The sequence below is a fragment of the Barbatula barbatula genome (assembly GCF_947034865.1).
Source record: "Barbatula barbatula genome assembly, chromosome: 7".
In the NCBI taxonomy this organism is placed as follows: Eukaryota; Metazoa; Chordata; class Actinopteri; order Cypriniformes; family Nemacheilidae; genus Barbatula; species Barbatula barbatula.
Window position 1 is genome coordinate 22,567,328 of NC_136770.1, and position 26,974 is coordinate 22,594,301.

At 39.3% G+C, this 26,974-nt stretch overlaps 1 protein-coding gene across 2 annotated transcripts; it reads left to right on the plus strand.

Moving 5' to 3' along the window:
* On the plus strand, positions 1-26,974 carry gnas (GNAS complex locus; the record flags this gene model as incomplete). Of its 2 annotated transcripts, none has more annotated exons than XM_079459919.1 (12): positions 1-235; positions 8,478-8,550; positions 9,194-9,248; positions 9,346-9,465; positions 13,916-14,013; positions 22,174-22,228; positions 22,340-22,413; positions 22,559-22,617; positions 22,911-23,031; positions 23,359-23,489; positions 23,574-23,641; positions 23,837-26,974. In XM_079459919.1, the coding sequence occupies 12 exons, from the start codon at positions 1-3 to the stop codon at positions 23,981-23,983; spliced, it is 1,236 nt and encodes a 411-aa protein (XP_079316045.1). In that variant the 3' UTR covers positions 23,984-26,974. The 2 variants fall into 2 exon arrangements, with proteins under 2 accessions (XP_079316045.1, XP_079316044.1); XM_079459918.1 differs by lacking the exon at positions 1-235 and adding an exon at positions 5,500-6,871.

Genomic DNA, 26,974 nt, shown 5'->3' on the forward strand with positions numbered 1-26,974 from the left:
ATGGGGATGTGTCACAGCTTTAGACTGAGGTTGTCACGGTCTGCCGTCACGTACACCGGAGGACGGACCGGTGCGAATCCCGGGATCGATCCCGAGTCGGGTCATTTGGATCGGCAGCGGCGGGTGGAGGAGAGGGCGCGGATCAAAGCGGAGAAAAAGAGAAGCCGCAACATTGACGACAGCCTGAAAGCGGAGAAGAGAGAATATAAACAAACGCACCGGCTTCTCTTATTAGGTAGGTGTCTTGTCACAGGACAGCAGGCCTAGTTTAGTAGAGGCAGATGCATCCCATTTAAAGTTTGTTCTGGCCGGTCCAGTGCAAAGAAGTTACCATAGTAACCATAGCTTTCACCTTGACAAAACGCACTGAAGGCTGAATCACATCCTTGTTTTATATTCTTCAATATGGAATATCCTTTCAACAGTGTAAAGCCTCAGTGTAAAAAAATGACTGTTGTATACTTGTAGTTTTGTATAATTTAGAGGAACTAGTACAGTGAATACTGTAGTATGCTTTAGTACTAGCAAATTGTTGCAACTTGTACACTTTGTTCATGCGTACTACAGTATGGTGTTATATACTAAATGAATGAAAGAGCATATACTGTAGTATACTTTTTATATTGATTTACTATGATAAGGTTCAAACTTAAAGGTTCACTGTGGACCCACGTTTGGGGTTTTGTCAGCTGCGGAAGGCGTCATGGTGGGGTACATTTCTGTAGCGGTGAATGGGAGACTAGCACAAATATATTTTGTGCATTCTCATTTGCTCAAATAGGAAAAGAAAAACTCAACGAGACATTCAACAAAATAAGTCTGATGATCGCAGTCAAAAGAGAGAATGATGTCAAATTTTAGGCGACTTTCATAGATGCTGTATCAGAAACACCCTGCATTAGCGTTAACAACTTTTGTTTATATAATATATTTATATATATCATTTGATGCAAATGTATATAATATGAAGTATGTGTAATAAACACACATGCGTTAAAAAAATTAAAATAAAAAAATGTTGGCGGATTTACAATCCTGATGACCGTTGAACGCGTCATCACAGGCCTGTGAAATAGGTCCATTTGAAATTTACTGCAGTTTAATAAATTCTTCTTCAAAACGGGTTTTTAGACTTTTTTACGAATAGTTTGTTTTCTTTATTTTCTCCCTCTTATTACGATGAGTATTTTTGGTGTAACTTTAATTGCGTAACAATAACAATCCTATTTTATGATCTATCCTGAAGTCCTGAAGGAATATAAAAGTGACAGCAGGAGTCAAATGTAACTCGGTGTTATGAATGTGAGAATATAGTTACATTAAATAAGCTTTAATGAACTTTGTTGCGTTCTTAATATGTTAGCAGTATCTTTGCATAAACTAAAGTTACAAATGTACATTTTGTCAAATTGTGTGTCATAAGTAAAACTGAATGCATCTGGTCGTGATCTAATCTGTCAAGAAAATTGGCATTATTTGTTTTATAGAAAATGGTTCCTTGTTTATGTTATTTTCTTATACGTCATACTACTTACATACATATTTGTCATATATAATAGCTGCCTTTATTTAGACTAAAAAGTAATTTAAGGAACAGTAATGTGTCCTGGTGTTCTAGAATATTCTGTGTTGCTCGAAGGTGTGTAAATACATTCCTGTAAAGCAAAGTCGTGCAAAGTTTATCTCCTCCACTAATGAAGAAGCTACTAAAGATCTTCATTGTTACTTAAAAATGAAAAGAAAGTGTGCAAGTCCAGGGTTGGAACGCACAAGTAATAGTTCATCCTCATGGCATCCCAGATGTACATGAGGTCCTTTTTTCAGCTCAACAGAAACAGATTTTTTTAAATGTCAAGCACATTTTATAAGCCACTTATGTCCCTGTCTGAAGCCTCATAAAGAATCCATCATTAAAGGTATCAAAACGTTAACAAAAATCTCATTAAGAATATGTGAGTGAGAAAACAATAATATTTTGAGCTCATTTATCAGAACTGAAACATAAACAATCCACAAGAGCACTGAATTAAAACTTGGAGTTTAATTAACATTAAAATGTGTTAATAACCGAATGACATTGGCAGATGAACTATGAAAAGACATGCCAGAAACAATGAGATTTAATCAAACATTTTCTCGTACACTGATCGCTTAACCTCAGAAAGGTAAACTATTTCTTTACTCTGCAGGACTGTAGCCCTCCAGGTATGCAAGCAAATTGTAATTCCGTGTTAAATGTAATGATTATTTCAAGATAGAATGAAATCGAGGCCTTTAGATCAGAATACATGAATAATTTCTTGGCAAAAGTGTTAAAAACGTCAAACAATTACAATGTCGAGTCTGAACTTATTGCATTCTCAGATCGCCCCTTTGGTTTTGAAAGTGGTTTTACATAATGCCTCATATGCTTCTACCTTTTTAAGAACAGTTTCTTTTTTTAAGGGCAGCCCTTCGAAACAATTGAAGAAACTGTTTAAGCTCTGTGACCAAAATACTTCAGTCATGCGGGTGCATGTTCGAAAACAGATGACACACACACACACATACAAAGCTGGTGATTGCAACCTATGTAGGTTAAGAAACTCCGTATCGTGTCTGCGTGCATCAGTGCATGCATGCATGTTTGTTTGAGAGAGGAGTGTGGTTATGAGTTTTGTTTACAGAATATCATTTTTCTGTTTGCTTTTTTGGGCATGATTATCGTTTGTCGATTTAAAGCGGAATCAGCCACGATGAGAATATTTGTAGCTCGGTTTGGCCCACTGTGTCTTTTGATGTGGCCGTTAGACTGTTTTCTTTGTTCTTTAAGCTGGATCTCATTGCTCGCAGCTGCGAGCCCACAAGCATCCCATCTTACGGATTAGTTTAAGTAATTGCATGTTGTGATTGCTCACTAAAACGCAATCACTTCCTCTCATAAGAGATCAAATATTGCATGAAATCAGATGGAGTGAGACCATAAGGAGTCTACTGTTGATCGTGCAGCTTTTTGCCTCCGTCTAAATGCTCGCCATGACAAGGAATTCAACACATACCACATCCAGTTTTTAATAGAATTGCCTGTTGGCTACACAAAACTTATGATTTTGTTTCTCTCCCGTTTTTCAGGAAACATAAATTAAAACGAAATACTAAACTGTTTATAGGCAATAGATCTCGATGATGCTTGTGCAATAAGAACCCAAAACTACCACAAACTACCATTACTAACTCAGGACATCACAGGACAAGACTGTTTTGCAGTGCATTAAAATGATCCTCATTTAGACTCAGTGGAATCCCCCTTGTAATGTCATTAAAGGATTGCTAAAAAAGGACATTGTTAAATTGGCTTGTGTACAAAGTTCTGGATGCACATGGCCTAGTGTTCAGTTTGGTACCACAAATCTTATCTAATATTGTAGAATGCTGCCACCTTCTGGTACTACATCCTAGTGCAGCAGACAAACCCCCAACCTGTGATATATGCACTTTTCACACTTAAAGGGGATTATATGTCTCCAAAAATATGTTTATTTTAATAGCATTCATTGTATCAGTGTTTGACCAAAGCATAAAGTATTGTGTTTGGGTGTGTCCATTCATCAAGATCAGGAAGATGACTCGTGTAGTGAACTTTAGAATTCCTGTAGCTCAGTGGTAAGAGCGTGGTGCTAACTAGTGCTGCTCAATTATGACACAAATCATAATCACGATTATTTTGGCAAATATTGAGATACCGATTATTTAACACGATTACTCATTAACCTTTAAAACATCATAGGAAATAGAAAAAACTTGGCTTTTAAACTCTGAATTTAACTGAAAAAATAAATGTAAAGAAATAGCACTGCTGAACCACTGTAAAGCTGTGCGCTGTGGATTTATACTACAAAAAAGAGAGGATCCTTGCAAATGGAGTGCGGCACAGTGATTGTTTTCCTCAATGTTTTTGTAATTGATGAAGGCCAAAATTGACGATTACGATTGATTTTCGATTAATTGCACAGCTCTAGCGCTAACAACGCCAAGGTCGTGGGTTGGATCCCAGGGGATTGCACATACTTATGAACAAATGTATAGGATAATGCACTATAAGTCGCTTTGGATAGAAGCATCTGCCAAATGTGTAAATGTAAACTTTGCTGTCATTTTTCAGGTTTGAGCATCTGCAATTCACTCTTAAAACAAACTGAATCGGGAACCAGACTTCACTTTAGTAGAACTGTTTAGTCTGTGTCCCGTAACATCAAACAAAGATTAAAGGATCATAAAATAGACCACAGCGAGTCAAAAAATAGCTCCACGCAACGTCATTTTCCATTTCGGTCACTGTCATTCACAAGTTTATCTTTTATTTGTTGACATCACAGTAACTCGGTCCAAGTGCCATGATCTCTCATCCTAGAAGTTCTGTATTTAGATTATTTGGTTTACTCTCTGTATCGTCATGACACTATTTTAAACCTTTTGTTTAAAACCTACAAATAAGTATGTTTTATATTTATGATTAAAATGAACAAGTCAAAGTTAACGTTAGAACATTTGTGTATGTTAGGCTGTAAGTGTAACTCCAACTTAATAATAATTATTTAAACGGACAACATAACCAATGTCAGAAATTCTTTAAGAACAAAAAAAATGTTTTATCCTAAAAGCAAACTGCCTTCATATTTACAGTTGTAACAATAAGATAATCACAAATGACTTTCAACAGGAAATTTAAATTCTAAATATTGAAGGAGTTTGGAAAGCTAATGTCAGGCTTTAATTATTAACAGCACTTTAAGCATTCCCCTGAACGTAAATGTGGGACTGTTTTATACCTTTGGATGGTGAATCATCTCGAAATGTTTTACCTGCGGTTGCCATAGTGGCACATATCAGTTAGGGGGTCTCTCAATCGTAAAATACATTTCAAAGCGCTTGGACTTTTCAAACATTAGGAAGAATCCTTTAATACTTAGTTTTTACATCTCCACAGCAATTATAAATATTGAAATGTTCCCTTCTGATAATTTGGCAGTTTATTTCCACAGTAATAGTGGTAGTTTTAATTAAAGCCCACTTTAGTATCCGAGGTGGTCCTCCAAAAACTTCAATTCTCAAAAGATGACCTTGCCTTCAGAATCAACCCAACTGCTGCTACAATGTAACATTTGAGACGAATCATCCACATCAAGAACATTTGAACGATTCTAGCCTCCGATCGATTCCGATTAGGCTAATCTTCGTTGTTTTGCATGTGAAACGTGTTACTTTACCCACGAAGAACTAACCAGGCAAGCTTTTAAGTACACTAGACAAAGTATAGACTAAATGTTGTCTACTGCTTGAAGCCTGCGTGTTCGACCGCGAAGGACAAGTAGCCGGCGATAATGCAGATAACGTCAGTCGCAGATTAATCGGGTCGAATCGCGAACTTCATCACGTATGAATCACGTCTTCAAAGAGGGCGCCTTTTCTCCGCAGAATCGCCGCTTGCTGACGTTTTCTGGCTGTCATGTGATTACTCAGGGTTCAATGAGAGCTGTTTGCCCCACCCATCTCTTCAACGCTATCTATCTCAATGTAGAATTCACAGAGAAAAGGAAATAATCGCTAAAAATACTCCCTCGAAAGGGATTCATCCACGACTATCGGGGAGGCAACCCGCTCCGTCCGTAGGGAAATCGCTGTCATCGTGGTATCGGATTTATCTCGACTTATTCCAATGCACATGTATCGCCGATCCACCACCCGAATTCAAGAAGGATACAAAGCGTAGCCTGACAGCGGACTCCGATAGCCGGTAAAACATCGACGGATTTCCCCCAAACTGTCGCATTTGCATCTGCGGTCGAACGAACCGTACGGATCTCAGCTCGCGTCAACGCGTAGCCACGGATGTGAGAAGAAATTCAAATTACGGTAACGGAGAAGACGGCAAAGGGCCTCTTTTGATTTGGACGAGCCGAAAAAAGGCGACCATCAGTCACCGTAACCAGAACAGGAGGGAAAATAACGACTATCTTTGGGGGATTTTTGTCTTTTTTGAAGCTCCGGCGACGTATTTTTTTTCTGAGGCAACGTCGTTTCAGAACGGAGTTAAAAGGTTCACGTCGGCCACGGCGCAGGGCGGAATGATCCACATGCCGTCATTTTGGTGGAAATATTTATTTTTTTAATTTGCTGCCACCCTTTCGATCTCGTTCTGCCCGACTCCCTCATCGACAAACCGAAATTAATCGCGTCTCGTGGAGCTGTCGATTTTAAAAAGGAGCGGTGGGCAGATCCGTTATTTCGGGAAGGCGACCATGGATTCGCGACGGGAAATTCGCTAAAGCGCGTTTGGATTCCTGCTCCTCGGAAAAGGCGTCGCGGGAAGCCCGCAACGACACCGTTCATGTAACGTCGAAGGCTTCGCTGGATGCACGTTCGCACGCGGATAGCGATTTCGGCGAAATCTCGTATTATTTTATAGCAGCGAACGCGCGACGGGACTCGGCCGTCTGTAGGCCGGCCTAGTGTTTTCACCACCACCTCGAGCCCTCCCGTCCTAATAGCGTTCACATATCCCCCTTTGCGAGAACGACCCCGACCCTCTCTAAATCCAGGAGGGTGATGTGTATACGAATATAAATGTCCCGGTTTTCCATCAAAGTGTTTTGATCGGAGGCCAAATCGAGGAATTTGGACGATTTATTCACACGGTACACTCGCCTCCCCCCCGCCACCCCACCCCAAAACTTTTCTTGGGTTTTTGGGAAAATGGGTTGTTTGGGCAACAGTAAGACTGAGGACCAGAGAAACGAGGAGAAGGCCCAGAGGGAAGCAAACAAAAAGATAGAGAAGCAGCTTCAGAAAGACAAACAGATCTACAGGGCGACCCATCGACTACTACTGTTAGGTAGGTTGGGCTGTAAACTGCTGCACATACTTCCCTGCTGGACGTCGTGTTGTGATGGAGTCGTGTGCTTTGCGATTTTACACGCACTTCATTGGGATTCGTGTGCCGTGGGATTTGACAGCAAGGGCTCGGGTTATAACAATCTAGTTTGCATATACACCTTTAAAATCTCACCGTTGGTTTATGATCGAGAGGTTTGGCGTTATGGAAATATTTGGGTTTACCTGATTTGATACGTCACGTCCATTCATTTGAATCATGCTATCTCGCCACACTCACAATCACAAACAGCACTACCAGACACGTTTCTTTACACAGCTTTGTGTTATTGGATTGGTCTTTGGTCTAGATTGCCTTGCTAGTCATAGAAACAGCGTGCTCATCTTTATACAAATGTCATTCACAAGCATCTTTTGGGGAATCTGAGCATGCCTTGCTCTGACCTTTTTTGTTTGTATCTTCTTTATCTCTTTTCTACCACATTCGTATTATTAATCCATGTGCCCGTGACCTATCAGGGAGTCTTTACCATAACATGTTTATTGTAAAAAAAGAAATGGGACATTTTGGTTCGATCCTCTGAATTCTGAGTCTTTAGGTTTGTACGGATGAGACGTTTTGTTCATGTCTTTCTCAAATAGGTCCACTGCCCTGAGCCCAGAAGTAGGCTGCCGTGCGTTTGTTTTAATTCTAGTTTGATGTAAGTTAGTGTTTTAGAAACTGGTTTCACTGACTCGAAAACAAACCCGTTCTGTATGACAGCCTGTTTGCTTAGTATGGTTAAAAATGCATTGCAAATCAAAGTGTTGCTTTGAAGCACAGCGTAACACTTGAAACGATACTCTTTGGTATTAAAGGAAGCAAATGGTACATTTCTAAATAGTTCCAGTGTCATAATATATGATTTGCCGGTGCAAGTATAATTATTGGATCGCAAAAGTGGAATTCCTGTATGCAAACCGGCTCCTTTAACACGATTGAACCCTGGTAACAACGCGTGAGTCGAGATAAAGATGTTTTCCTCATACATCTGGACTTGGGGTCTTAATGTAAGGTGCTTCTCAGTTTTGGTGTTTCTGTAGATGGTACCTTAAGCCAGCGGGACTGAGTCAACCCTTCTCTTTTTTAAAACTAGGAAACCCAGATGGTAACTTTGGTCATAAATTGAATCGTTCAGTTTTGTGTACGTTTGAGAAACCCGGCTCACTGAGACTTCAGATGGTGTTGTGATACGGTGATGAAATGATCTTGATGCTTTTTTGCTTTAGTTTGCAATCTCATTTGGCGAAACAAGTTGGTGTTCACTCATAAGTGCGTGCATGGTGACATTGGAGCGTATCAGGAATTATAAGTATTTCAGGAAAATTATGGCGGTTATAGATAGTCATATTAATCATTGAAACAAGTTTTGTTTCAATGTCACAGAGCGGTCAGACCATTTTTCCTTTTACTGTGCACAGATTTTCTGCTGGGGCTGCATGTTTAGTTTGCCATTTAAAAGAAATGCTACTGTGAAATCTAATTAATTATTCCTGTTGAATCAGGTGATATCCGAACCCCCCCCACATCCCTTGTGATTTATATCTTTCTTCTGCTCGTCTCTTAGGGGCTGGAGAATCGGGGAAAAGCACCATCGTCAAACAGATGCGCATTTTACATGTCAATGGCTTCAATGCTGAGTAAGTATAAGTTTCGCATCTATGTGTTTTGTTAATGTTGTCAAACGTGGACCCAACTAAGTTTTTTCCCTTGGACATTATGTGTAATGATTAATATGAGTAAAAGGCAAGTATGATTTAGAGTAAAATGCAATTTAATTCAATTGGCATGAACTCTTCAGCTGTATTGTTCTCCGTTTCAGTATTAATCCTAGTCGATTTGTTGTTTTCTTTGGGCATGTCATTTATTTCACTGTCAGGATTTGTTAAATGTGTTTATTTGATATCTTCTAAAGTTACTCAACTACATGTATTAAATAGAAATCGAGTGCTCTGTGTAGCTTCCTTACAGAAGATCAACATCAGAGCGTAGTTTATGGTACTATTCTTTCTGTTATATGTTCCTAAGTAAAATTATGTTTCAATACGTTGTATGTAGCATTTATGGAAATGTAAAAAAAGTAATGATTAACAGCTTTAGGTCACAAGCAATGCAAAGCTTATACGTTTATTTGTTGGATTGTAAAACTGTTATTCATTCATGTGGACTACTTTTCTAAAGTTAATGCGATGAATGGATTCATGTTATTTCTAATGTTACAACCAAGTTATTTACTTCTATATTCGAAGTGAATGCTAAACTTTGAAAGCGCTTTTTTTACAGAGAGAAAAAACAGAAAATTCAGGACATCAAGAATAATATAAAAGAAGCTATAGAGGTAAGTTTTTGTAGCAAAACATGCACTATGTATATAATGAAAATGTGAATTACTAATTCATTCATACAAAATTGTGACTGTCTTTGCTCTTCTTTAGACTATTGTGTCGGCAATGTCCGCTTTGGCACCTCCGGTTCAGTTAGCCTGTCCAGCAAATCGGTTTCGAATCGATTACATCCTCAATTTAGCCAATCAGAAGGACTTTGAGTTTACATCGGTGAGTAGAATGGTATTCAGTCACTCCATCACCCCTATTTTTGTTTCCATTAGTGTTTCATCTCCCTTTTCAGTTGGAATACACTTACAAATAATGTTTGATAAGCGTACATACACTTAAAAAGAAATATTTTTATAACAATAATTTTTTCTTACCTAAACAAGAGAGTGTAGGGTGACTGTGGCTGCTTCCAGTCCCATTCACTTTTACTGTATATAAAAGAGCATCTTGGAGATTTTGCTAGTTTGTATTCCACAAAGGATGGCAAGTCATGTCTTCGGAAAGACACAAGAGTGGGTAAATGATAGCAGAAATGTCATAACATACTACATACACCTGACATTTGACCTGAAGATGCTACAGGTGTTGTGGGATTCTGAATAAATGCAAAGAATGTTCACGTGAGATTAAAGCACAAGTTTTCCCATGTGTTTGGTTTTTCTTCTCATGTGCTTTGCGCAATTAAAATTAGAAGCTATTCTTTGCTTAGGGACAACACAAAGGGGAATTGAAAGAGCGCCCCACCTGAGGGAGACATGGGTGTGTGGTTGTGTGACACTATGGTATAATGGTGCGGAGTTCATTACGACTGATTATGTAATAACCTCTAAACTCTCCCTTAAGAGAGGCCGCACCTGAGCCACACACTTTGACACCCAGGACTTCCCTGCTCCCTCATCACCCCGACAGGTGCTCTGACCCACGACAGTGGGCCCTGGCTAAGATTTAATTACAGGGGACTCGAACCTGGTGGCCCTGTGGGCTTAAAAACAGAGAAGTCATAGTTTTTCCACGTGGAGTACTCACTAGTAGAATAACTTCATAGTCGCATCGGTTGATAGACATTACGTAACATTATTATATCATGAATAAGTGATTTGGATTTTTGTTTACTACAAACCTGATGAACATTATCATAGTTTAGGAGGATTTTGAGATTGTATGTATGTTTTGGACGGGATTTGTTGTCGCCATTACTGTTAAACTTCAGAATTGAGTGGATGTGGACTAGAAAGAAGATTCTGCCCAACCCTCTCTCGCTCTGTACGTCCCTCAGTGGCCCCAGGGCCCGATGGGAACCAGTCTAACTGGTTGATTGTGTGGCTGAAAAGAGACGAGAATAAAAAAGGAAAAGTAATTATTGACATTTATAACGTAGCCATGACACTTTAGAATATAAAATAGCCTACTTTGTCAATGAGTCTTAGGTTTTTACAGAGTATATTATTAAACCATGTTCCGCTTATTAGCTTTGAAGCTTGGCGGAAACTGATGAAAGGACAAATGTCAACGAGATAAAAAATTGCACACACGACAAGCTTGAGCGTTACCCTACACCTGAAACACCACACACCAAATATTGGCAGGTTTAGTTGGTTTACATAGCATCATACTGTCATGGTCAAGTTATTTACGAAACACGATTGTGCGTACTGTGTTTACGTCACAGAGCCAAAATACTGCTGGCACATGTTCTGTATAGTACAGTTTCAGTATTAATGTAGGATTTTGGGAGGATTATTTGATGTTGGTGGTGTTGTGTGTAATGAAGTGCAATAACAGTAAAACTCCATTTCTACATAGAGAATTAAGTCTTCAAAATCTGCGGTGAGAGCGTGACAAAGAAAACTTCCGCAGAAGCCACATTATGATTTTTAACTTTCAACAAAACAACACTTCCCATAACTCTGTGTGGCCTGTTTAAATTCCTCTCGGAGCTGGTCGGTTTGGTTCTTTCATGAAGCATTTGAATATATATAAAAGGTGTGAAGTCACCGGCTGCATTTCATTTAGCAATAAAGCAGCTTGTATTGTTTTTCTTGATTTTCGACAGGTTTTAAAGTTAAAAGAATCTTAAGATTCTACAAAATATAAAATGCTAAGGCCTTACCTCATCTTCTTGTTTGGCAAGAATTGTATGAAGTCAAGCGCTCCAGCTTTTGTGCATATATATTTTGACAATGTTTGATCATATTATAAGTCATATTTTTGCTTGTATAATGGCATAAGACATCATACCACAATAAACATTTGATTATTACTATATACAAATAACTATATAAATATTTGGGATCAAATTGTGTAGTGGTGCTTCTTTCAGATGAGCCGATTCAGTGTGAGCACTACCATATCCAAACGCACGAACAACGATCGAGCATAAGTTTTGCTCCAACATTCTCTTATGCACCCTGTGAACCAGCCGGTTCTCTTCGTGCCACCCTAACGCTACATGTTAACAGCTTTACAAAGGAAGACTCTTTTATCTGTGTCACATTCGCTTATAAGAATGTCGTTCATACTTCATTGTCTGTTGTGCAGTGCGTCACTTTGTTTAAACTTTATAAATGTCTACTGCTAAAGTATAGATCATTTATTCAGCCATGTGTTATGCTTAAAGCGGAGGTTTCTGGCATCTCGTATTAATCTTGAGTACCTATAGAGTAGTATGGCATACTTCATATCTTCAAATAGTATTTAGTTTGATCACATCACACTTAAGAACGATTACACATCATCGTACTGGACATCACAGCAGTACGATTATTTCCGAAAACAGTCGATCTTCTTGAAGGCGTGCAATGGGCGGAACTAAAGCACGAGCACACAATACATCAACACATTATCCCTGTATAAGTGTTGATCCAAAATAAGTGTGTTGTTTACATAATGCACGTACGTGCCGATTGCCATCAAAACACAAACATATGACTCAGTTTCACTTACCAAGTGCAGTTCATGTCTGGCATCTTTTAGCGCTGGAACGGCTCCATCTATCAGTTTCAAATGATCTGCAAATCAAGCGTTATATCCACCGCTAATATAACATTCATCACCAAAATTTTGCCTTTGTCTTTAAAGACTTGTGATTCATTTTCCCAATGGAGCTCTGGAGTATTGGTGAAACAATCCATTTAACAATATTTAATGTATTAATATTGGTGTTTGCTCTTAAATGACTTGTTTTCTTTACCAATACCAATTTAACCATACAAACCGGGGCGTAGCAGTTAGAAAGTTGATTCTGTCCTCTGCGCTATTGTTGACCCACTGCCTCTATTTCAGCCCGTGTTCTCTGGTTTGTTACTTGGATTTAAGTGAATTAACATTCAGCCAATCACAAGCCGAATCATCTTTTGGGCGTGTCGGCCAAGTGATTTAAATCTACCGATGGGATTTGCGCTCGTGATTCTTTTCATTCACTTCTTTGCTCTTTTAGCGGTTTTGGGGTAGGATATGCGCCCCAGAAAAAGTAGATTGTTCTTTTCTCAAACGCACACTTTAAGTATGTGTTATGTCGCAATAACACGATGCGACGTGACAGGAACGAGGCCTGTGACGCATCACATCACGCAGAGTGCGTGTTATATTCTCTCCTCCACGCTTTGGATGAAAGCGTCTGCTAAATGAGAAAATGCATAACTGTTATTGGTTTCTTTTGTCGCGCCGCTTGTGTCCTGAATGGAATTATCCTTAATTCCCACTAAAGAAAAGTAGTTTTGGGCAGAATACTCATCATGTTTGATCATACTTTATCACATTTAGTACTTTAATTCATTACCGTTATGTTCTTAACTTTAACCGGTCTGTAGAAAAGGCAGGCAGTCACGTCAGTGACAGAGAGAGGGGAGGACAATAACTCGACCTCTCCAGAATGTAAACAGGTGAGATTTGAGTATAGACGAGGCAGTGTTTTCTTAATTGTGACTACTTGCCAATGTTTTAAGGAATTATTTCATGTTCAAATTGTTGAATAAAATTTGTTATTTGGGAAAGGCAGCGGTGTGTTCCAATAGAGTTTACTAGACTTTTTGCTATCATGGCATTTCCCAAGCTGCTCTAAAATGCCAACATGTATTCTATATAGAATTTAATATACATACATGTACATTATGTGCTTAATTAGTTTGGCCTTTGAGGGTCACATCACCTGACAGCTGTCCCCCCCCACTTTTAAAATGGCTGCTACGCCCCTGCAAACAACACAAAGTTTGTGTTTACATAATATATGTCTGTGTACTGTGCACATGCATTTTGTATTAATAAACACATACACACACATGTATACATATTTATGAAATATCAACTTTTATCTATATATATTGATATTATATATGAATGTTTGTTCATTTTATATTTTTCTGAAATATTTGCATGTATGTTTGTTTTAATGAATACAAAATGAATATGCACAGTGCACAGACATATATTATATAAACACAAACTTTCAATCCAAATGTGATTAATCGCAATTAATTGTTTGACAGCCCAAGTTCGAATGCTAAAAATCCCTCAAATGTGCAGCGAGTTAAGATCACGACAATTATGGTTCATACAGGCTCTTTGAAAGCATGTAAATACATCCATACCTGGCCAAACTACGAAGGTGATTTGTTTACATTTTGATGACGAGTTAATGGTTTGCCGTCTCTTATGCTTTTCTACCCAACAGGAGTTTTATGAACACACGAAGACCCTGTGGCAGGACGATGGAGTGAGAGCTTGCTTTGAAAGATCCAATGAGTACCAGCTGATCGACTGTGCACAGTAGTGAGTATTCTGTTAAATCTCTTTCTCAATCAGTTGTGCATGTACATTACAGAACAAAATTAAACCGCAACTATTCTTTATAAGTATGAAGTGGACAGTAATGTTGTGAAATAACACAAACGATTATTCGTAAAATCAAGCAAAGTCATACTTAGTGACTTGTTGTATGTAATAGTGAATATACACTGTTTGGTCTAATGTTTCTAAAAAAAAAAGTTGTACTTACTGTATATCATCATTCTGTTTGAAACATAAAATTCGCTTTGTGTACTTACGTTTATGTGGGTTGAAAAACAACTGACATTTCCCGACAGCTTAAACGATAAAACAAGTGATTATTAACAAGTGACCTATCAATATTTCATATTATTAATTTTTTTTATAATAATAAAGGACATGGTTTAAACATGAACCGTTTAAGTATTTGTCTAATAACTGATTTGAGTTTTTACAGATTAAGAAATTCAAACATTTGTTTACTAAAAATATCATCAAGTATTAATTGAGTAAATTATGTTTAAACATTTGACTAATGGTGTAAACACACACATTTCATGACTTCTACTTACTCATTGCTCCAAACATTGAAAACTGGTTCTATTCAAATCTATAAAAATGCTGTTTCATGGAGCAATACTTTGTATTCGAAAGCGAGTCATTTTGTCCAGACTGATGCTGCGTGGCAGGAACGTTGTGGTTCAGATCGGTCGTGTGCATAGACTTGACTTGGACTTAAACTGTCTGTCTCACTTTACAGCATGTATAGCATATATCTGTCTGATTTATACATTTGCGAGATGACAGGAAGCAATGCAGGAACATGAAAGAGAGATGTTGAGTATTGGACAGATAGATGGTTGAAAACGACATGAAGATAATGTTTGAGGGTTCGCTTTAAATTCAAAGAGTTCATGCATTGCGACGTGTGTGTGTGCGCATGTTCGTACGACTGTATCCCGTCCTCTCTTACAGCCACTGGTGGTGGTTGTGGATCAGACGCTGGGCTGAGCCGTTTCGACCGGAAGTGGCCCCCCCGCCCCTCCCCGCTGCAAGCTTATGTAAACGTAGAGCAGAGAGAGGGCTATTTTTAACTCGCGCACACCAGAAAGAGACCGTTTGAGAGAGAGGGAATCTGCAAATAATGCATCTCTCCTCTGAATGGGAAAAATTAGCTTAAAGTGATAAAGGGTGGGCACTCGCTAGTGTTCAGAAGGCCACTTGGAACCTTCCGAATGCAATGAGAGAAGGAGAGGAACGTCAGCGAGGTTTTAGCCTGCACACGCACGTTTAACTAGAGACGAGCGGCTGATGCTCGCTAGTACCGTTATGAGCTCATTATTCATCCTCTGTGTTTTCAAGGCTCTTCCTGTCACATGGCCAGGTGTCGATATTGAGGGTGTTTGTGTTTTCATTCATCTTTGTTTCTGAGCCGCAGCAGTTCTGTGGGCTCAATAACGTTATCGTTGACGCCGGGGTGAACAAAAGCGTCTACGCGAAGCGAGAAAAGAACATCGCTGTTTGTTTTGTTCAACTTTTTCTTCTCTCCCGTCCTGACCAGCTCTTCCTGTTTCTGCCCGTCGAGTAACTGCAGTGACAGAAAATGGCTGAGATGGTTGAATGTGACGAATTATTACATGGTTTTCAGAGGATTACATTTGTTAGTTTGTAAGCTAAAAAGCTTTGCATTTGGTGCCGTTTGTTTCATAAATCCAGTGTACAGATAAATTGTAATAAACTAACTAATTTGTGACCTTTGTCATTGCTTAAATGGACAATATGTTCTGTGGGATTTTAATATACAGCCATGGAAAAAATTAAGAGAATATTTCTGAATTTTCTATTTATAATGAACAATTTTTGGGAACTACTAGCAATATTATATTTCAAATAAAAATATGGTTTCTATTTGCACAATACGTGCAAATAGAAACAGGTCAGAATTACAGAAGAGGTGCTCTTTGTTTTTTCAGACCTCAAATACTTTTCATATTCACTTTTAAAGTCACCGTGAACCAGAAGTTGCGATCCTTTTTACTTTATTGTGACGCATTTCCGAGTGAAAATTAATTTCGAGAAAATTAGTGGGTGTGGCTTGCATTTTTCGTTGCGTATCGATGTATAATAGAGTTCACACCAAACGCGAATGAAGCGTAAAGCGTTAGTGTTAAGTCAAAGCAAAGATGTGTAGACCTACTTGCGGTGCGATTCGCGCGAATGAGGCGGTGCAAATTGAGCGTTCGCGTGATTCGCGCGAGTTAAAAAATTGGAACTTTGGGGAAAATTCGCGCCACGTTAACAAATCAGTAGTAGGGCTGTGATTATGACATAGTGAGCGTAGGCCCTCAAGAACTGCGCCTCAGAAGGATCTGATGGACCCAGACACGGCGTCTACGTCGTTCTTCAGGCTTCCATTGCACATAATGCGCAGCTACCCTCTCAACAAAATCCATGTCAGCAATTTCGCAACGAGACTGGAGCCGCCTGGCAGAAGCCCCTCCCATGACATGAATTTGCGTCTATAAGGAAGCAAATTTCACGCGCGAATGATGCGAGTAAACTCAAAATGTTCAAGCGTCCAATTACACGTGATTTACACTATAATAACAGCCGTTGCATATTGAAATGATACTGACAGTTGAAGGGGAGGAGTTTGTTAACAGATGCTCCGCCCAATCCGTCTTACTTTCGTCATTAGAGGGCGGAACAGTTTTCATGCGTCGTCATGCTGTCTTTTTGACATTACAACAAAATCTTCTTGAGGACTTCTTGCATGATATTTTTAATATGACGCTGTTCTGGGCAATAGGTCAGTAGCAACATTCTTTGTTCAAGTAGGAAGCATTTATATCTGGGCATTTAGCAGATGTCTTTATCCAATATTGTATACCAAAGTAATCAGTTGGTTCTCTGTGTATCCGTGAACTTGAGAAATGCTGTGTTCCTGCTTCTTTCAGAAATTTGCAACGTGCAATTCTGTTTAATACAACATGCTGCGAGTTGTATGCATTTCCGTAAACCAAAGAAACATTGCGGTCTAATGCACATGCAAAACTGGACAAAACTCCCTAAATGCTTTCCGCATTTATAGAAACATGTGTAGCATACGTAACGCATCAAATCTGATGATATTATATGAGACATTTCTATATTTTGGTTGATCAGAGAAATGCCTTTGTGCTTGTTCACGTTTCATCTTGCGTGTGGGGAGAAAAGAAAATTCCTAAATCATCCGCCATGTTTCTCTCTCTCTCTCTCTCTCTCTCTCTCTCTCTCTGTCTCTCTCTCTCTCTCTCTCTCTCTCTCTCTCTCTCTCTCTCTCTCTCTCTCTCCCGCTCTCTCTCTCTCTCTCTCTCTCTCTCTCCCGCTCTCGCTCTCTCGCTCTCTCTCTCGCTCTCTTTCTCTCTCGCGCTCTCTCTCTCTCTCTCTCTCTCGCTCTCTCGCTCTCTCTCTCCCCCCCTCCCGGCTCTGCGAAACCAGACCTGTTTTCTCTCTCAATCTTTTTTTCCTCTCTCTTTTTGACTGGCCCTTCTCCACCTCTCGCACACACTTTTCTTTTCCTCTTTCTGTCTGTCTCTCCCTCTCTCTGGCCTCTCTCCAGTCACACAAGATTTGGAGCTGATAGTCTATTTATAGCGCCTGTGGTTCTGTCGCTATGACAACCGAGCTGGAGGCCAGGGCGCCAGGGAGCTATTTTTGGAGCGCCGCTGTAATGTCAGACACAGCCTTCTCTATTTTCTTTCTCTTCCACCGTTCCCTTTTTTCTGCCATTCCTTTACCGCCGACTTACAGAATTGGCACGTAAGGCGGAGAACATCCATCGGAGGCAATCGATATCATTGTTGTTGAAGTTGAATATCTGCAGAAGGGAAAGGAGTCGGCTTTGTTTTGTACAATGCAAGAGAAACCTTGTTTGCGAAGATTGTATGATGTCGGACGTTGTCGTCCACCACATTTTTTCCTTTGAGATGGGAACAATATAAACAGTTGCAAATGATGCAGCTGTGTTTTTTCAACAATAAACTTTTGTTGTTGAACGCCACAGTGTTTCTGAAAAGACTCGCTGATAGATCCCTGTACCGTGCCACGCACACACGTGACTATACAGCGTTTGTCGTATTTGCCGGCCTAATCCACACTCGTTATACTCGACTGTTAACTAGATGAGCCGTAACATTAACCAGATTAGTAAGCGATGAGGATATTATCAGCTGCAAATACACCATCGGCAAACGGATCATTCTCCTATTCGTTGGCAGATCTTTCTTTGATCGATTTATGATTTATCAAAAGCAATGATTGTTTTTAGAGGAAAGAAAGTTAATAAATATCTTGTTTGGTTTATTTACTTTTTTATCAGATATTTTCAAGGACATGTATTGCTGTGGTCTATTACAGAAAAAGTCAATTGTTTAGCTGCAGGGACAAAATATTCAAGTCTTCACCAAGACGTTCCATTATCGATAATTTGTATCTTTTTTTGTCTCCAATAAATAAAAAATATATAAATGGAAATGTTTTACCTTGGATGTACTGTATTGCCGTCTCGGGAACATATTTGGTTTTTAAGAGGTGCGAGTAATTCTGTGACCTTTAAAATAATCTATAAATGCATTAAATATTGTTAGTAGTAGTACAGTATGTTGGAGTGTTTCTTTGGAAACCATAGAACAGCTGTTTGGCTCAAACACACAGTCTGCGTGATAAATTACTAATTTTTGTTCGGCCCAAAATCCGTTTTAAAAGCGAATAAGTAATTAATATGAAATAGATATCCCCAGATCTGTCCGTTGTTTATACAAGAAAAGTTTGAAACTTGCAGATATAAAATTGACAAAAATATAGTTCTAAATAAGGACATATTAAAGACTTAAGTGACTCTTATATATGTACTTAAGGGGTTTAAAAACGTTAAACTTTTATGTTTTTTTTTGTTCTGGATAATATGTCAGTCGCACGATTGTTTTAAGCAATTTTTATATACGTTTAGCGTCTTTTATCTAATATTGCATTAATACTAATCCCTTTGTATTATCAATCCAAGATCTTCGACCCGAAAGTCGATTTTTCAAGATGTTAAGATGTATTTTAATATTTTTGTTTTAGATCATTCTTAAAAGATAACCTTTAATATGTAGGATCAATTAACTTGTTGGGACAAGATTTCTTTTTAGTTAGTCATCCGTGCTTTTCTTTGTGTAGATGAGTTGGCCTGTTTTACATGTTAAAGGGAGACAAACATGAATCATGTGACTTGGACCAAACCGCATTTCTGTGATGGTATGTGCGTACGTGCCATTATACAATCCATATAATGCTCGACGTGTTTTAATATCTTTTTGTTTATTGAAGTTGCTGTCTGATCAAATTGAGCCGCGTGACAATCCCAGAACAGCTCAGATGTAGCACCGTGACTTTAATGTCCTTTTTCTGCTTTTCTAACCACAATCCACGTTGCAGCGTTTGAAACGTTGCCACTGTTGACAGAGGTCGACGCAACTAGAATTTCACGTTCTCGAACTTCCTGCCGGGCGGGTGTTTGAATTCTAGAATTCCACTCGAGTTGGGTTTGGATTAGCAGGCCTAAATATACTGCGTCGGAGCTATAGCTGTCTCTTCTGCTTGGCATTACGACAGCAGAGGCTATATATGCGTTCTCTACCCAGAGGGCCATGAGTTGTGTCATGTCTGACCAGCAGACCGGCTATTGTTGGAATCCTTCTATTATTAGAAAGAAAGGCAATAATTGAGATATGGTGTTAGACAACGTCTGTGGTCCCAACACAAGTGCTTGTGCAAAGCCCCTGTCTGTCCGTCCGTCTGCATTGCTCCTTTAGTTATTTTGTCTCCAGTCAGTCTATTCCATTGTTTGCCTTCTCTTTTATTTCTCGGTTTCTGCCGCCTCTTCCAAGTCATGCGCCGCAGTTCAGTACTTTCATTTTTTTGGCCTGCCTGTATGTGTCGCATGCACCCACGCCGGTGCAGTTTCAGGCCCATACGGCTGTGTGTGGGACCTACAGCCTTGCCGTCACATTTCAACCCTCTATGTCACATTCCTGTCTTAGTTGGAAGGGGGTGCGCGGACGCGTCCGGTCTGCTGATTCCTCTCGCTTTCTCCGATTTCAGTGCAGAGAAAGAGATGGGATGCGTAGGGAATTAAACAATTATTGTTTTGATTCTGATTTCAACTAACAATTCTGGATGTGTCATTTCCTGAAAGGTTTCAGTACTTTTAAAAGAAGACTGTATGTCCTTCGAATCGTCGTAGTTTTTATCGTAACGCTACATAGTATTGTAGTATTAAAATACAGCGTTCTTTTTGCAGAATGCAGACGTTTGAGAACCGCAAAGATTGTCATCGGCAGGCGGAGTCTAAGGGCTTTTCTGCATTTCTTTGTGTTGGTTTTGAGATAAACATTTCTAGTGGTTTTAATCGTGTTGAACACAGCAAGAAATTCTGTAACCTTTTAACAGGAATTATATTTAACGAATAGGGAAACCTTTTGGAGTTTAAACAATTATTAATAGAAAAAATATATTTTTGACTGTACACATTTAAAAAAAATGTATTTAACATAAACACCTTAGACATTAACCAAAGGTAATGACCATCACATGACAAAACACAATTTTAAATAGTACACATACCTAAGTATTGTTAATTTTAAGTTGCGGCTCAAATATAAATCGCCATGATTAAATTAGTCAGCATTCGAGTCAAGGCAATCACTTCCTGTATTTTGTATTTCTTTATAAACATCTGGCTCGTGAGTCATTTGCTCGCCAGTCAGACTACAACGGTTGCGCTTTGTCATTGAGTGTGACACAACATTTTTTTGCGATGCCATCTTGTCCTTTAAACGTATTGAATTTACATGATAAACGAGAAGTTTTGCCATTGCCAGTCTTCTGCTACTGAATCTAGAGTATTTTAGTAGGCTACGTTGTTCGGATCCATGGGCAGGAGAATGCAGACGTGATGTTAATACGTTTTTTGGAGACTGCTTGGAACCGAATAGGCTTTATCTGTTCCCAACCCTACAAATGAACACGCAGAGGTTGAGAATTGAGAATTTCTATTTAAAAATGCTCAAATTCCGGTGAATTTGCTGATCTTTCTGCATATAAGGTGCGTGGACAAGGATCCAGGAGCCGAGTTTCAGCTGTCCCACCATCTTGTTCCTCCTGCGCGTTCGCAGCCGTTTCTCCGGAGAGCAGCCTGACGAAGACAGCAATTCTCGATCGCCCTCCCTCCCTCTGTTTTGCCCTCTCTTTCCCTCTATGTTGCCTCTCACTAGAGCCGATCCATTGACTAGAGCAGCAGCGTCTGGGCGCTCTGATCACTATGACTCAGAACCCTGCCTGCTTTGATCTCCAGCACAAACATGCGCCACCTGCTGGCTCGCTTTGCGGCTCGGGTGTCAGTTTTTTCTGCCGTTGCGGTGATTTAAAATGTATGTGGAAGTCATGTCGAGAGGTGTGATGAAGAACTGCTGCTTTGGAAATTAAACGGACACAATTGTAATATTGTTTTATATATTACAATGGAATATAAAATATGATATAATGCGGTTACACAAGTTACATGATTACTTGTATTTACACAGAAATGTTATGATTTAGACGGTGGCACTATTTGAGCGCTGTTATATGACTATTACAAAACATACAGTGGTTATGTGTGCTGACTTATAGGAGAACGTTGTGTATGCTTTAATCGTAATAAAGCATTTAGAAGTAATTTACCTAGTATTGTACTGTGGCTAGTATGACCAACATGTTAGTCATTTTGTATTGCAGTATTTTAGTTATTAACAGAACAACATTGTATTTTTGTTGAAAGTTCTATGACATACTAATTTATATATTCATGTTACACTGCCATTTTTAGCACGTTCCTGTAATTTAAGTATTTTACAAATGAAAGGTTTTGAATATTGTCGTTTATTTTGTTTATTTGAAACTTTGTGGTAAAGGCTAAGATTATTTATATTAACATACATCTGCAAAAAACCAACACGCAAGACAAGACATTTATAAACAAATAGTCATGACTCATTTCCGCTTTGAGTCATGTAGAGATCTACCGTGTGTATGCCACACACATCTATTGATTATAAATAAATCCTTTAATTGTAATGTTTTTTCTGTACTTCCTTGTAGTTTCCTGGACAGGATTGACACTGTAAAGCAGAGCGACTACACTCCTACTGATCAGGTATGTGGATTGTAAATATGCACACACAGGAATCAAACACAACAATCTTCACTCCTTTCTTTTTTTGTATTTGCTTAACCACCATTGCCACCATTCTGTCTTCCCTTTAAGGACTTGCTCCGATGCAGAGTTTTGACTTCGGGAATCTTTGAGACAAGATTCCAAGTGGACAAAGTCAATTTTCAGTGAGTCGGCGGTCATAATATTTTAAACAGCACTAGAGTTTAAAGAGTTAGGCTACGACAAACTATTCTATACAAATAGATAAAGCCTAATTATGATATATCGTGACTTTGGGCTTTTGAGTGATGGGTTTCTGTTCTCTTGCAGTATGTTTGATGTTGGAGGACAGAGGGACGAACGCAGAAAATGGATCCAGTGTTTCAATGGTAATTGTCTTTATTAAAATGAATTAGTAGTCGACCGATATATATTTCTAAATGACTGATGCTTTATCTAGAGTGTCGGGTGGCCGATTTTATCCAGATACATTCATAATACTTGATAGAATACTGATGGTAAATGACAGAGTTAAACCGAGTTTCTGAATATAAAATATATAAGATGACATGCAGAAAAAGCAATTGTTCACAAAAAAGCATTTATCAATTCACTTTGTGTCAATATGGTCAGTTTTGATTTCATGGCAGCAAAATGCTAAATTCTTTCTCTTTGGCTACAGATGTGACGGCCATCATTTTCGTGGTAGCCAGCAGCAGTTATAACATGGTGCTCCGAGAGGACAATCAGACCAACAGACTCCAGGAGGCACTAAACCTCTTTAAGAACATCTGGAATAATAGGTAACCTCACACACCCTCACACTATTTATTTACAGCTCTGTGGAAAAATGCGTATTCGCACAGGCATATCTTTACAAAGTGACATCGCCAACTGGCCTGCCGTGCATAATAAAGCTCTTTTACCCCTTTTCGTGGATCCATGTGAACAGGGATCGTTTTGACAATGTGCGTACATTAAGCTTTTCAAAAATGCAACGATGCGTAAACATGCCCTTAAACTCAACTACAATATTAGAATACCTTTGCTACACCCGCCCTATAACCTCGCATTTGGGTCTCAACGTTAATGTGGGCAAGCATAATTGTTTAACTTTCCTTATTTTCCAGGTGGCTTCGAACCATATCTGTCATTCTGTTCCTAAACAAGCAAGACCTGCTGGCTGAGAAGGTTCTGGCGGGGAAATCAAAAATCGAGGATTACTTCCCAGAGTTTGCACGCTACACCACACCAGATGATGGTCAGTAAAAAGTGATTACAGAATACAGATCGGAACTGACTGTTGTTGTGTGCTAATCAAAAATTGCACCTTTCCGTCTAACAGCAACCCCAGAGCCTGGAGAAGATCCGCGGGTTACGAGAGCAAAATATTTTATCCGAGACGAGTTCCTGGTGAGTCAGATCTTTCTGTGGTATCGAACGCATCAATGAAAACACATTACACAAGGTCCAAACCTGGCAATAACTGCATTACAATATTTCCTACCAACCATGAAACTACTTTCTAAACTACTTAATTTAGTGTCGCGTGAGCTTATTTCAGTGGATATCACGCTATTGAAGATTTATGCTTCTTTGTCCTTGCAGAGGATCAGTACAGCGAGTGGAGACGGTCGGCACTACTGCTACCCTCACTTCACCTGTGCCGTGGATACGGAAAACATCCGCCGAGTGTTTAACGACTGCAGAGACATCATCCAGCGCATGCACCTACGGCAGTACGAACTCTTGTGATCGCAGCAGTGACAACGGGACGCAAACTCGCCACCTGAACTTTCTTTAGGCCCCCTGCCCTACATCATGCCCCAATATCAAACCACGAACCTTCAGACTGATGAGTCCCCACCTCTTACACCACATACACACACATGCACAGTATATATATAAGTATATGTATATATACATATATATATTATATATATAAAGAAACACAAACACATGGCCTTTCTCCATCCTGAGTGACTGTGGGCGGGGCAAGGGCACGCACTGTGTTACTGATGAAAGCAAATGGCTGTGATATCTGGCAAAAAAAAACTTGTTAACACAGCCAAGGACTACCGATGTTACAAATAACGAATAAAGAGAGAGTGGAAAATAAAACGCGTGAGAGGGAGGGGAGGGAGAAAAGTATAAAAACTGTCCAGGACTGCTGGAACTCAACTCACACATTAAAGGGTCTGCTCAGGACGAGTAAGCCATTTCGTACACATACAGACACATAATGCGTCCAGCTAAACTCCTGACCCGCAATCCTATGTATGTTACACGTCGAGCTGTCTACTTTCTGATCATATGCCTAACACACATTACTTATATTGATGCGCACGCACAAAGCATACATACACGCTGTTATCCTCCATCATTTTTGGTCCTGTTGAACGTTTAGTGCCTGTGTGAGACTGGCGTGTCCCCCCCTCTCCTATTCCAAAACCCCCACCCCCATGGGTGAACAGACCTGCCCTAGGAGGAGAGCAAAAGAATTTCGATGGACTTATAAAAAAGAATGTAGAGCAAAATTTGTTTCTTTTTCCACCAAAAAACAACAACATAAAAAGGAGGGTTTGGATGGGTTACTGCCCCGGGTTGCGTGAGGAGCGGAGAATGACTTTGAACACAAGACCCATCACATGACTCCCTTCTCGAGATCCATCGCAGGAGATGCGAGCGCATGCAATGCTAGATTCATGCAGAACAGTGAACTAAATGCAGTGCATAAAAATCCAAACTATATATATATATATATATAGATATATATGTATGTATATATATATATATATATATTATATACCTGTAATTACACAAACTTTTTTCTGTTTGTTAGTTTCCCCAGTTGTGTATTGGTGTGCACAATTTGCAAAATATGCACCGTTTTAAACCTCCTCTTTTCCAAGCCACTGTTTCCCAGTTGCTCTCTGCCCCTGTTTTTCCGTGTCTGATACTTCTGTTTCTCTCTCGTCTCCTCCCTGCTGCAAAAACTGACACTGACACGTGGGGATTTCATTAGACTGAGGGCAAGACAGTTGTTGCGCGAGACACGTGTGGATGTCTAACGGATGGTCTAGACGCTCTCTTCTCCCCTCCCCAACCTCTCCTGCCCTTTAGCCTGGCTTTAGATTTTTCTGCTGGATCATTATTCTTGTACAGACTGTAAAATGTATTATTTTGTACAACTTTATTGAAGAAAATACGTAACTTGTAGAAGCTCCTTGTGCCTTGATCACGACTGTACGTGTAAAATGAGCTAAGATGTAAGTAAGATATGTTTCATTGCGCTGTTTGGCTCTGCCCTGCCTCCGTCAATTCCCTCGAACTTTGACCTCCCCGATCGCCTGATCACTCATCAGACTCTGGGTAGAAGTTGCCCATTTGCGCTGATCCAGATCCAACTTCAAGAGAAAAACCGTGACACTGGTGTCGGATCAGCCACTAAGCGCAACCTTTACCGGCACTGCTCATCTGCGGAGTTTGGAGGGGGGGCTGCTGTCTGTCACATTTTTGTGTTGTCCCCTTGCATTTTTTATTTTCATTCATTTAACCTGCCTCTGGTTTATGTTTTAGAATTCAAGGTAAAATGTCTGATGCTGTGTAGTAAACAAGAAAGCAAGAAACATTATATACAGTATATATAAATATATATTTATATGTGTAAATATATTATTTATATATATTTGTTTGCTTTTACAGGTTTCCTTTGCCTTTTGGGTCAGGAACAATCGGTCAGCATTTTGAGAGGCAGGGCCTGGGGCGTTTTTTTCCGTTTGTTTGTTTTAGCTTTAACTCTGTTGAAGGAGAAAATAATCCAAATGCAAAAACATTGCTTGTCTCTTCGTAAAAACCAAATTCCTTTGCTAAAAACGTGAAAAGGACGGGAAAATCTGTCAATGTATTAAGTGTACAAATTGTTTTGATAGCTGCACATTCAGATTTGGGTTAATATCCCCCCTCCCCTGGTATTCATGTTTACTTCTTTATTAAAAAATGGAGAAGAAAAACCCAAGACAAAAAAAAAGCTGCTCTAAAAACTGACATACTAACAAAACAGGCCACCCATCACCGGACATTGACCAATTGTAACCCTTCTCTGTACCACAACTTCCTGTCCTGCTACCCAATCACATGAAAGCAGGGGCCAGCCTTTGGTGCTTCAATGGTCCACTTTGTTACGCAAACAAAGTATTTATTTTCTTTTTATTTATTTGTCATTTTATATGTTGTTTCCAAAACGCCATAATTTGAATCAAAAACTAACGTTTGACCGGTTTTGAACATGTTGTGTTTCGTGCAAAATGTGGTACAGGTATATATATAAATATATATATAAATATATTATTTTTTTGGTTGGGGCCGTGGGATGGGGCGGGGGAGATGTTAAGCTATGACATTTTAGTACGTTTACTTTTCCTCTTTTATTTTTTCTTTATTTTCTAGTTCAAGACTCGCTGCAGCAATAAGTGAGTGAGATTTGAGTACCAAACGCCCCTTTGCCTGATTCTGTCTCTATACGAAGTGTTTTCAGTGTATATGTTGCTTTTTTCCATGTCTCTCAAACTTACTGTACATTTTGTACAAAGATTCAAATTACAGCAGTAAACGAAGAGTGTAACACTGTCTGACTGACACACATACATGCGCACACACTCTTTTCACAAGGCTAACTCTTGTGTTTGGCCCAAATCAAACTATAAAGGAAAATGTAGTTGCTCTTATGCTGATGGTGATTCTTAA